This window comes from Nicotiana tomentosiformis, chromosome 3 (assembly GCF_000390325.3).
Source record: "Nicotiana tomentosiformis chromosome 3, ASM39032v3, whole genome shotgun sequence".
NCBI lineage: Eukaryota > Viridiplantae > Streptophyta > Magnoliopsida > Solanales > Solanaceae > Nicotiana > Nicotiana tomentosiformis.
Genome location: NC_090814.1, coordinates 120,832,936 through 120,846,467, shown reverse-complemented (window position 1 = coordinate 120,846,467; position 13,532 = coordinate 120,832,936). Strand labels below are relative to the sequence as shown.

The following is a 13,532-nucleotide window of genomic DNA, read 5'->3' as shown; positions in this document are numbered from 1 at the left end:
AAAATACATTATATAGTTGTATTTTACTAGGACTTAAGAAATATTTGGAGCACAAGTTACATATTTTATGCTACGAAGACTTTACCGAAAAAAAACCCAAAAACCCGAAAAAACCTAAAACAAACCCGAGAAAACCCGAGATTGAAAAATCCGACTTTGTTGGTTTGGTTTGGTTTATAAATTTAAAAACCCGACACCATTGGTTTGGTTTGATAATTGAAAAAATCTGAACCAACCCGACTTATATACACCCCCAGTTTATAATATATAATATATGACACGTTAGTTGCCGACCTGACAAAATTTGTTTTAAAGGAAAGCTAAATCGGGACTACAAAAGAATTTGAATAATAAATTATCAGTGATAATAATTATGCTTACAATCAAATTATTCAACTCTTTCACAAACAATTCTAATAGCAAAAAAACCAATATTTAATCAAGCACATATGTATATTTTTGGTTTTGAGAAATACAACTTAAGCCAATACACAAATTGCCAAAATGTGATAATTGGTGAAGAGAGCGTCTTTTGCGCAGTATATATTATAAACACATAAATAGGAAAATAGTGTACCTTTTCTATTAAAGGAGACATTATGTAACCAATTTGTGCTTCTTTGTTGTTATTGTTCCTTTTTGCGTCCTCTGCCTTCATCTCCTCATCAAATATGAAAGCCATACGCAGAATTGTGAAAATCGAGATGGGATCAAGAGGGGAACGCCGTCATCTTCCGCTCTTCGGCACAATTTGTGAAGATCAATCTTTTTCAAATCTAATTGTGATGATCCAAAATGTCATCTTTAAATTTAATGATTAATTATATGATCTAAGCACTATTTACCATTACTCGACTTGAGTGTGCAGTCCGTAAAAAAATTTCGGAAAGTTTTCAGGTGAAAAATAAATTAAAATGTGAATTAGAGCTTTAAAACTCAACTGAGTTGACTTTGGTCAACATTTTGAGCAAACAGACTCGGATCAGTATTTTGATAGTTTTGGTAGGTCCGTATCATGATTTGGGACTTAGGCGTATGCCCGGAATCAAATTCCGAGGTCCTTAGCCCGAGATATAGAATTTTGATAAAAAATTAAAAGTTTAAGTTCAAATAGTGACCGGATGTCAAATTATATGCAAACGACCCCGGAATCGAATTTTGATGATTCCAACAGTTCCGTATGGTGATTTTGGACTTAGGAGCGTGATCGGAATTTTATTTGGAAGTCCGTAGTGGAATTAGGCTTGAAATGTCGAAAGTTAAATTTTTGAAAAGTTTGACCGAGGGGTTGACTTTTTGATATCAGGGTCGAAATCCGATTCTGAAAATTTTTATAGCTCAGTTATATCATTTATGACTTGTGTGCAAAATTTGAAGTCATTCCGAATTGATTTGATGTGTTTCGACACAAGATATAGAATTTGAAAGTTCAAAGTTCATTGATTTTGATTTGAGGTGCGATTCGTCGTTTTGATGTTGTTTGATGTAGTTTGAAGGCTCGACTAAGTTCGTATGGTATTTTGGGACATGTTGGAATAATTGGTTAAGGTCCCGAGGGTCTCGGATGGATTTCGGAAGGTAAACGGAATGGATTTCGGACAAAGAGTGCTGGAAATTTATGTTGCAGAAATTCCGTGCGTGGAGCCAACTTTGGAAGCTTATATCTCGCAATTCATAAGGAAACAGAACATTTGCAAAACATGAAAGTTGTAGTCGTTGGATTATAGTTTCCAGAAAGTTAAACCATTCATTATTTGGATATTTGTACGGAAAGTTATGATGGATTAAATGAAGGCTGGTAGAGCAGTTTCGCCAGAAATTCTGATGCATGAAGCCGATTTTGGAAGCTTATATCTCGCAATTCATAAGGAATCAGAACATTTGAAAAACATGAAAGTTGTAGTCGTTTGATTATAGTTTTCCGAAAGTTAAACCATTCATTATTTGGACATTTGTATAGAAAGTTATGATAGATTGAAAGAAGGCTGGTAGAGCAGTTTCTGGTGGACTTTTAGTGACGAAAAATGGACTTTTAGTGACGGATTGGCAGAAACTTAAGGACTAAAAATGGTCATTTCATTCATTTCATTTGGATTTTTGGAGCACGGTTCTTGGGCGATTTTTACGGAAAAACATTGGGGTAAGTGTTCCTTATCCTATATTGATTATATTTCATGATTCCATACTCATTTACATCATGAATCCGTGAATTTATGGAAGAAAAATCAAGATTTTTGCAAAATCTTCCAAAAACGAAAATTTAAGATTTGGAGGTCGAGTTATTATCGGATTTTGGTAAAATTGGTATGAGTGGACTCGTAATTGAATGGGTTGTCGGATTTTATAAGTTTTGCCAGATTCCGAGATGTGGGCCCCACGGGCAAATTTTGAGCTAATTTTGGATTTTAATGGAAATGTAATATTTTCTTATAAAATTAATTACTATAATTTTTGTTGACTGTATCGATTTAATTATGACTAGATACGAGTCGATCGGAGTCGAAAAATCGAGAAAATAGCATAAATACTTGGTTAAATTGGAGCAAGTCGAGGTAAGTGACTTGTCTAAACTTGTGTGAGGGAAATTTCCCCTAGGATTGATATTGATGTGATTATTGAAATGTGTTGAAAGTCGTGTGCACGAGGTGACGAGTGTGTACACGGACTAAATTACGAAATATTATATTTTAAAATTGTGTAGATCACTGTTGCGCATTTATTAAATTATTTTATCTTGTTATATTCTTCATCATTGATCTGAGATATATACTTCAAATTTGTTTGATCTTTTCTTACTAATTGTTTTACCTGTTTAGTTAAAACTTGGTTTCTTTTATTCTGTGCATTATTTGAAGGTTGATTTTCTTTAAATTAAATATTATTAATATGAAGTATTTGATATTTTTAAACTTGATATTGAAGCAACGTAGTAAAGATTTTGAAATATTATTTTCCTAAATTATTTACTCTTGAATATTTGTATACTCATTGTGAGGGAGCCGTGAGCTCTTTATTGTGAAAAACTATTATTGATGATTTATTTTGGCATGAGCCGTGAGCTCTTTATTGTGAAAAAATATTGTTGTTGAATTATTTTGGCAAGTTAAATTATTGAGCACTTGAGGTGCAAATTGTGACATATTGTGATATTGATACGCATGCGGTGGTATAAGGTCTGGGTGTTGAAACGCATGCGGTGAGATAAGGGTGGCTTGATATGCGTGGCTAGTAGGGGAACTACTAGAAGTCATGCGGTGTGATAAGGGTGGCTAAAACGCGGGATGCTATTTCGGGAAAAAATATTTTCTTTAAATAAATTATGAAGGCTCCCGCGGTGATATAAGAAAATGAGATATTGTGAATTTATTTATGATTTGGTACTACGAGGCGGTACCTCGGGAGTGCCCTTGTTGATATTGATTTATGTCCGTAGTTGCCTTTGATTATTGTTGTGATTTTCTTAAAGTTGAAAAGAATTCTGTTTTGTTTCAACGAGGTATTTATTTGCCATTATTTGATGTAATTAAATGTGACATACTACTTGATTCATTTTCATTGTCATTTTATCTTATAATATTGTTTAAACATTTTACCATGCCATTATTTATTCTCCAGCAGGGCCTGACCTGACCTCGTCACTACTCTACCGAGGTTAGGCTTGGCACTTACTGGGTACCGCTGTGGTGTACTCATACTACGCTTCTGCACATCTTTTTGTGCAGATCCAGGTACATCTTATCAGACCACGCATAAGTAAACTAGCTATACGAGGAGATTTTGAGGTATATCTGACAGCGTCTGCAGACTCCAGAGTCCCCTTGTATCTTACTATGTTGTCTTCCTTATTTGCTTTAGACTCTGATGTATAGAGACATAAAGAATAAATTCTTAGAAGCTTGTGACTTATTTCTACCGGGTTTTGGAGTTAAAATTGTTTGAATTGTAGATTATTTATTAAAGATATTTATTATTATTCCGCATTGATAGGCTTACCTAGTCTTAGAGACTAGGTGCCATCACGACATCCTACGGAGGGAATTTGGGGTCGTGCCACTAATAATGGAGCCATGGTGCAACCAATTTGTGCCTTTTTGTTGTTATTGTTCCTTTTTCGCGTCCTCCTTTGCTATTCAATGATGATGATGAACGTTAGTATGCCTTCAAATTTAAATATTATTTTGTTGACCCTTAATCTTTCATAGGTTCATCACTAATTACAGATCTTTTCACGGAAGACAGAAGAGAGATTAGTATTCGGAATTGCCATAGTTAATGAAAGGAAAAACGAAACATTTTGGTTGAAATTAATGGGCTGCCATCATCAACGAAGGAAGTTGAAATGGCTTATTTAAATATATTTTTTTGTTTTTATGCAATATTTGAAATTTATTTACCAAAATTATTCTAATTTTTGTATATTACCTGCTCTAAACTTATAAATTATATACATTTCACCTTAAAAAGCTCTCAATCCATTATTAGTGCCTTGAATCAAGGGATTTAGAACCTGTTTGGACATAAGAAATTTTTTTCTTTTTTTCAAAAAATTCACTTTTTTCGAAATCAGCGTTTATTCATAAAATTTCCAATTTTCACTTGAAAATACATTTTGAAAAACTCTAAAAAGCTGTTTTTTAAAATTTTCACTCAGATTACTCGCAGAACTTCAAAAATAACCCAAAATTATATTCATGTCCAAACACAACTCTAATTTTCAAATATCATTTTCACTTGAAATTGTTTTTCACTTTTTTTTGGAATTTTACAATTCTTATGTCCAAACGCTCACTTCATTACATCATTTTCCTTTTTTCTCTCCTCTCTTCCCTCTTCTCTCCGGATTGAACTTATATTTAGGGATTTCTGTTTGATAATTGTTTCAAAATACATTCGTCAAAGTCATGAGATACTGCTGAAGTTGTCATCTTTCTTTTTTGGGAGTTTTTTTTTCTCTTTATTTTGCTGGTGAATTTAATAATGGAATAGGTATGAATATTTTACAACCATTATCAGGCAGTGGTGGCAGTGGTGGAATAGAATTTCTGCGATCATTAATGTGTTGCAGCAATATAATGATGGTCTTGGTTGTTTGGATTTGAGTTCATTAGTTGGAGGCCTTAACTTCTGCACATTCTTTCATTATCCTCACATAATCGGTAATCAAATGTAACTGTTAGTTCTGCATAGTCCATTTTCTTTTTGGGTCTTGGTTTTATGTTTTGGCATATTTTTTTTAAAATCAAACTGTCTTCTTTTATTAAAACTAGGCAGAGAGTTAAGTTGAGGGGTTAAAGCCCCTGGTTACATCTGAGAGATTATCAAAGTAATCTATATCTCCTCTATTTTTCTTTCCTTAATAAATCAACTAAGAAAAGAACAATATATGGTACATCAACATACAAATTAAAAATAAATTTCGTACAATTTTAATGCAAATTTGAATATCTACAACTACATACATAGTAAAAATAAATTTCATACAACTAATTATATATTATACAACTTATTTATAACTTACCTACAATTTTCATACTTTATTTCTACCCAGTTAAATACAACTACAATATCATACAACTTAAATATAAATTTTATACAATTTCTTTACAATATGTCTTTTGTATATTTTGTATCTGATTTATACATAGTAAAAATAAATTTAATACAACTAGTTATATATTATACAACTTATCTACAACTTTCATACATTATTTCTACCCAGATAAATACAACTACAATATCATACAACTTAAATACAAATTTTATATAATATGTCTTTTGTATATTTTGTATCTGATTTGTATATATTTTGTATGTGGTGTGTGCTTCTTCCTCTCTAAAGTTCCAATCAAAATTTACTCTCTTAATACAATTTTGATACATATCAACAACTTTATGTAAAATGATAGTATTGATAACTTAAATATAAATTTTATCAAACAATTCATACATTATACAACTATTTTTCAACTTTCATACAACATTCAAATAAAAAAATATATATAACTACAACATAATACAATTTACATACAATTATAATACAACTTTACTACAATTTCGTAACTATATTGTATGTAATGTGTTCTTCTTCTTCGAGTTTCAATATGAAATTCAGCCAAATTCAAGTCTAATCTTCACCAAAATATTCTCAAAATTGAGATATAAACTCCAAATAATATTTCAAATTCGTCGTTTGCAACAATACCCAGTCCAAATAAATAATAATTTTTAAAAACCCAAATTCGATTTCAAAAATGTAAAGCTTTTTAATGGTTATCAATGGTGCAAAGTCAAACACATTTAAAATTTATTGTTTGATAATTTTAAATTGAACACCAATTATACAACATGAAAGTAAATTGCTAAGTTAAAACGATTGAAATCCATTGGTGAATTCTATTAAAACTCTATACATCAAGAAAGCATAAAAAATAGAGAACATCATTTGAAGAAAAATTGGGGAAAAATAGAAAAGGAGAGTAGAGAGACGGAGAGAGAGAGAGAGAGAGAGAGAGAGAGAGAGAGAGAGAGAGAGAGAGAGAGAGAGAGAGAGAGAGAGAGAGAGAGAGAGAGAGAGAGTATAAAGGGATAAGGAAATAACTGATATTCTTTATTCAATTCATAATATAAAGGGATACTTATTTAAAACTTATTTGTATATAATTGGTAAATTGTATGTGACCATGTAATTAAATTGAAATTTGAGTAGGGAGGGTAATAAGCTCTCAAATAGTGTATAGGAAGGTAAAAATGCCTTATTTAAAAAGTTATCGGTGGCTTTTGTATGGGATTTGTTGGTTAATTAATGAGGTTAATGGATAAAATCTAGTAGAAAAATCCAAAAAATGGAGAAAAAAAAGAGAGGCAATTGCTGGTCAATGAAGCATGCCACGTCACCGGTCTTATGGCCCTGGATTATATAATTATATAGATATGAAATCATATATATAGTTATTTAACATTTATTGTTGCCTTTTTATCAATGTATATCACAATAAAAATAATTATATTACTTGTATATCGCAGTGTATAATACATCGACTGTATATCAAAAATTTATTTTCTTTTTTTTTATATCAAAACTTTATTTACTCCTATAATTATATTTATTATTTTTATATTTTAAAACCTTCTCTAAACCTGTTATATCAAAAAAAAAAAATATTTTCCTTCTTGATCAATAAAAAAAATTGAAGTAACAATGTATATCACCATATACAACATGATATACACACGGGTACATAAGAAGATTGGAGTCTGTCAAAGAGATACAAATCAAATCGAACAAAGCAACAATCGGATGAAGACAAAAAGAAAACTAGATAAAAAAACAAATTTTTAAAGAACTGTCATCATGATAAAAAGATCTAAAATTAATAGAAAAATGTATTCAACCATTACAACTCCCCAAACATTATCAAAGAACACGTCCAAATCCAGATTGAAGACGAAAATTTGCTAGATTGAAGAAGAAAAAAATTGGAGAAGAAATACGGGATAGAGAAGAAAAAATATGGGGAGAGAGAATAAATAAGAAACTATGGTTATTTAGGATTTGGCTATATAATGCCAATTTTTTGGGGTTACCTTTGTCAAACGTAATACTCTAAGGCTAAAATATTGCCAATTCTCTTTATGTGTTGTCATACCATGCCATTTTATCAACAATATTCATGTCCATCACTAACAATATAGCCATTACAAAAAAGATACGAGAGGGGTCGAAGGCCGAAAGACCCCAAAGAACATTCATTTATATGCTCTTCGGTCTTCTCTTAGATTAATGCTAGACATATAGTAAAATCCTATTACATAAACTTCAGTTAGTGACTTTAAAAACTAGAAGGAGTTCAAAAGTAATTTAGGAAACCTCGACGATAATCGTTATTCGTTGATAAGTTAAATTGTCATTGCTTATTTAGCTCGCCTGACCCAAAACTTTTCAGCTAACAAAGCCCAATAATGTCTTATTCAAATTGTTACCTTGTAGCAAAATACAAAATGTTTGTACATCTCTCCTGTAGTGGCGTTTGAGTAGTACATGAAAGGGTACACTAGTTGTAATTAGAGCACATTATATTATAATCCAAACTAAGAATAGTTATTATCCAAAGACCAAAAATTCGTTGGCTCTCTTCAGTCCTTGAGAATGCCAGCTAACATAGTTCTTAAAAGTTGCATTATTTGACCCAGACACAGTATGGGCCGTCTGCTTAATTATGTATCAACCCATACTGGGAATCACTAGCACTCCTCTAAACATACCAATTTATTTGTTCGAAGTCTCATAAGAATATGCATTGGTAGATCCATTCGGATAAAAGGAAAAGCATACGTCCATCGGTTGCGGCCACCAATGATTGGATCACACATAAAAATGCTACATGCCCTTCAACTTTTATGAATATGCAATCTTAGCCATTGAACTAGTATGTTTTTTACTTCATTATTTATTTCACCATTTTCTATTTTTTACAGAAGAGCTTTGTTTCCTTGTAACAATTGAATAATATTGAAAAAGATTATATAATATTTTCAACTATCAGTTTCTTTTAACTATAACTATTCTAATGGTTAATAACCATCGTTTTCTGTTGACTAATTTTACCTTTTATGAACAAGTACTTATGATTATTTCTTAAGTCTTTTAAAGTGTAATTTTTTCCTTTTTTACAAAATATGTTGTTTATATAATTTGCATACATATTAATTGTGTCATTAAGTTGTGATCTAGAAGCATTTAGAAAGAAACAAAGTGAAGTATTAGTGGTGGAAAGCTACCAAAATAAAGATAGGCTGTAAAAGGACATGAAATGGCACAGTGAGCTGTCTATGTTAGACTAAATCTTAAACCTCTCAAATGGTAACTTAAGTAAATAACCGAAGAAGCAAGCCCTAAAAGCATAGGATACCAAACAACTCTTTCAGTTTGTTTACACAAACGTCAATCTCTCCAAACTATCTCAATCTTCAATTCCCCTACTGAAATCTGACTCTATCAGACTGAATCTTGTAAATCGAAATTCAAAAATTCCTAAATGAATCTCCGACTTTTTCTCTTCTGTTTCATCATCCTCACCTATTAAATCTAATCCATTTGCAGCAATTCCTATTATTTGTCTTTCACCACCATGTATTCCCCTTTCAGAAAAGTTAAAGGGGAAATGGGTGGTGGACATAGTAAATCTAAATGGAAAATCTTCATTTACAGGTCGTCTTCTTCTTCCTCCAAATTCGATAAAAAGGATCCTCCAAAAGAACTCCTCTGTCCCATTTATGGATCTCTGATGTATGATCCAGTGGTGGTGTCTTCCGGCCAAACTTTCGAGCGCACTTCTGTTCAAGTCTGTAAAGATTTAGGGTTTAAACCCCAACTTCCCAACGGCTCAAGCCCTGATTTCTCTACCGTGATTCCTAATTTAGCTTTGAGGACGACGATTCTCAGCTGGTGTGAAAAGTCTGGAGCGGAGAAGCCTCAGCCACCCGATTATTACGCCGTCGAGTCCACTGTCCGCACTCTAATGCCTTCTTCTTCTGTTTCGACCACCAAAGAAGATCCCAGAATACGAGTTTCAGAGAGGGAGTTGCTTAAAAGCGTAGCGGAGAATCCACCTGTGCTCTTATCTCACGCCGCCTCTGAACTGACCCCAAGGAATAATCATCATTTTTACTCTCCTTCGAGCTCAGAAGAATCTGTCATCGCTAACAACTCGCCGCTGCTCCCTTTTACTACTCGTCCCTCCTGTTATTCCTCTTCGTCGTCGCAATCGACTTCGTCGGAAATTATAGTATCCGATGATGTCCCGTCCTCTGCTTCCACGTCATCCGAAGATGATTATTACGTTGTACAGTTCAAGAAATTAGACGTTTATGACCAGGAACAAGCTGTAATTTCACTGAGAAAAAGCACCAGAACAGATGAGGAAGCTAGGGTTTCACTGTGCACGCCGCGGCTTTTATCGGCTCTGAAGCCGCTGATGGTCTCGAGGTACGCCGGGATTCAGACGAACGCCGTCGCCTCATTGGTCAACCTCTCGCTGGCGGAAGTCAACAAAGTGAAAATCGTTAGGTCAGGGATTACTCCTATGCTAATTGATGTTTTGAAAGGCGGCTTCGAGGAGTCTCAGGAGCATGCAGCCGGCGCCATATTCAGCTTGGCGCTGGAAGATGACAACAAGACGGCGATTGGAGTGTTAGGCGCGTTGCAGCCGCTTTTACACGCGCTGAGGTCGGGGACCGAGCGGACTCGTCATGATTCAGCATTGGCCCTTTATCATTTAACCTTGGTGCAAAGTAACCGGGCTAAGCTCATTAAACTCGGAGCCGCGAGTACGCTTCTGGGAATGCTGAAATCCGGCGATATGGCGGGTCGGGTGGTGTTGGTATTGTGCAATTTGGCGGTGTGTCAAGAGGGGAAAACGGCGTTACTGGACGCCAACGCGGTGGAGGTACTATTGGGGATACTGAGAAAGGGGAGTGAGTTAGATGAGTCAACTCGGGAGAATTGCGTGGCGGCTCTTTACTCACTGAGTCATGGTAGTTTGAGGTTTAAGGGGTTGGCGAAAGAGGCGAAGGCGGCAGAAATATTGCAGACGGTGGTGGAGAGAGGGAGCGAGCGGGCGAGGGAGAAAGTGGAGAGAGGGAGCGAGCGGGCGAGGGAGAAAGCAAAGAGGATGTTGATTTCCATGCGAGGAAGGTACAAGGAGGATGATGACGAAGAAGAGGTAGATTGGGAGGGAGTATTGGAAGGACGAGTGAGTCAAACTCGGTACCGAGTTGGAAGAACTACTCACAATCTCAACTCAACCGAGTTCTGAATTATGACCGAGTTCAAAAAGGTGTAATTATCAATTATTCTGGGATTTGGGACTCTTTATCATGTTCATGGTTAAAATCTTTTTTTTTTACTTGTTTTTTTAGCTTTTGATTTGCTGCATTGGGTCCCAACTCTTCTTTTTCTAGTTCTGGTGGTAGTTATTAAAAATGTAATTTGGACTATAATTGTGATTACTGTGTAAATAATTATTAGGATTAAGGATTGGAAATGCATTTTTGGTTTAAAGTTTGTTTTTATATAGTTTTGTACTTTATTGAACAGCAGCAATTCAAGATTAGGACTTAGGACAAAAGTCGCATGTTAGAAAAAATCAAGAGGCGTTGTGTTTGACAATGTCAAATTAAGTTGGAGTACTATATAAAGAATGACCAAGTTGACTGTACTGTTATGTTATGCCAACCCAAATCTGGATTATGATGAAACTTTTTGGTGTTAACTTCAGCTTTGTTCCATTGCTATCATTATTTCAGTGGGACAAAAGTTTGCCCACTAATTAAGTGTGCTGTTCCGTGGACGTAATTGTCCCTGTAATACAAATAGAAAAAGAGATTAGGTAGAAGACCCTCGTGGTCTTTGTTTTTGGATGATCGATTTGTCTTCACCTAATAAAACAGAATATGCTAAATTGCTATGACTATTTAGATTTGTCTTCTTGTCTCCTCTCTGGACTTGACCACCAAAAGTTTGTCTTGAGAACTGCAAGTGCTTAAATCGCACAACTCACTAAGACATTATATTATGGACTTTTAGCCTCTAGGTGTTCCTCTATCTGCTTAATCGAGGTTCTGCAAGATGAGCAATTTGTCACATCTGCTAAAAAATAGTGGGAACCCTTATATGAGTATTATCAAATTAGTTGCTTTTTGAAAAGGAAAAAAAAAAAACAATATAGTTTATGTACTAGCGATACATAAGCGGAAAGATGGACTTCTCATTCTTTTTCTTTTTAAAAGAAAGATGTATAATGCTAAAAATATGTTTGCCTTGTGGGGGGGCATCTTTGGTGTAACAAAAAGGGAATAAGTTTATATGTAGAATTAGAGTTAGTGGTCGCAGTGGGGCCTGATCCACGACTCTCGCCCAATCTTTTGTAGATTCTTTTGGTTTTTATGATAATCAAAGTCTTAATTATTGTTTATCCGTAAAACGGTACAGTTAAATTTATACGTGATTTCTAGACAACTGAATTAATTCGATGCTGAAATAACAAGATAATTGAAAAAATATATAACACTTAGCCTTGATAAGAAGATAAAATTACAGAAATAAAGACTCTGGTAGTGAAACCTCAGGGCGCAATAATAATAAGAACAAGAACATAAAACAAGAAGGTAAAATTGATTAAAACTTTGAGTAGATTGTAGTATGAGTTTTTGCCAGAAAATTTGTGTCGTTACAATGATAACATAGCTCACTATTTATAATTACGTCTAGGAAATGAGGTCCTAGGACCGCGCCGTTCTTTAATGTCAATTATGAGGGTCATTGATGAAGATGTAACGATGAGCATAAATGCCAAATTCCTTGTAATGGATAACGTACTTAATCCTGTGGAATAGTCTTCATTAAATGCTACCGGGCGAAGAGTATTTATTGCATCTCTATGAGCGTTATTCTTTTCGGTGACAGACGGGACCGTTGCCTTCGGTTTTGGCTATCCCTCATCTTAGGTTCCACGTGTCCCTCTTTTGGGCAGCCACGTGGAATAGCATATTTTACCCTATACAGATAGTCTCATGCTTTCTGGTGACATAACTTTGTGTCACCGGAAAGTTGGTAGAAACAGTCTTTTGGCGGGAATTACTATGATCCCTTTTGAAGGCTTCTGACGGTTGATTAGACGCACGTCTCTTCGATTTTAATGCCCCGAACACGCGTCATCTCATGATTCAGCACAATTTTTGCCAATTATCGAGGTAATCATGGCCATGAATTTAGCAGCCAAAACTTTTACTTTTACGCATCAACCCTCTTCCCTTGTACTCCATAATTTTCCCAGCTTTCTAAAATCTTTCTTGTTGTTAATAAACCTTTCTTTAACTCCCTTCAAACAAACAAAAAATTCTTTCATCCAAATGGCTTCTTCTTCAAAGAACGTTAGCTCTTCAAAGGGAAAAAACAAAGCCGGGGATGTTGCTCCTCCAACGGTGGATTCCATCATTCCTAGAAGTCTTGCTACAACAAAAGACTTCGAAGAGAAATTTCCTTCGACTCTCCCTCGCACATGGGCTATTGGCAGATATCTTTTTTCCATTCGTTCTTCCAGTATTCCTATTGTGAAGGAAGATTGTCGCTGCCATGATTTGGATATTGTTTATCCTGATCTATCAGAGCAAGTGACCCTACCCAAGGAGGGTTTTGCATATTTTTACACGTATCCTTTTACTTTGGGTGTGTTCTCTTTGAGTGGAGAGTTTGACTCCGTTATTACGGAATTCTGCCTCCGCTATAAGGTATGTTTGGCACAAGTAAGTCCTTTTGTATGGAGGACGATTACCTATCTCCGGCGTTTGTGCCAAGAAACGGGAGAGGAGTTATCTTTAGCTCATGTGATGAATCTTTATTCCTCCAAAATCTTCCGCGGGGGAATGATAAATTTCAGCAAGCGTGTCCACTATACTCTATTATCTAACATGGATGGTGACAACGACTGTGGGTGGATGGAACAATTCATTGAGGTTGCCACCAACAACATCAT

General features: G+C 34.7%; 1 protein-coding gene across 2 annotated transcripts; it reads left to right on the top strand.

Moving 5' to 3' along the window:
- Positions 1 to 8,823: 8,823 nt before the first annotated feature.
- Positions 8,824 to 11,070, top strand: LOC104085869 (U-box domain-containing protein 38). Of its 2 annotated transcripts, XM_070197536.1 has the most exons (2): positions 8,825 to 10,592; positions 10,626 to 11,070. In XM_070197536.1, the coding sequence occupies exons 1-2, from the start codon at positions 9,129 to 9,131 to the stop codon at positions 10,812 to 10,814; spliced, it is 1,653 nt and encodes a 550-aa protein (XP_070053637.1). In that variant the 5' UTR covers positions 8,825 to 9,128; the 3' UTR covers positions 10,815 to 11,070. The 2 variants fall into 2 exon arrangements, with proteins under 2 accessions (XP_009588282.1, XP_070053637.1); XM_009589987.4 differs by having other exon boundaries at positions 8,824 to 11,070.
- Positions 11,071 to 13,532: the final 2,462 nt, after the last annotated feature.

Coding starts and splice junctions, on each gene's coding strand:
- LOC104085869 (XM_009589987.4), top strand. CDS start 9,129: ATGTATTCCCCTTTCAGAAAAGTTAAAGGGGAAATGGGTGGTGGACAT.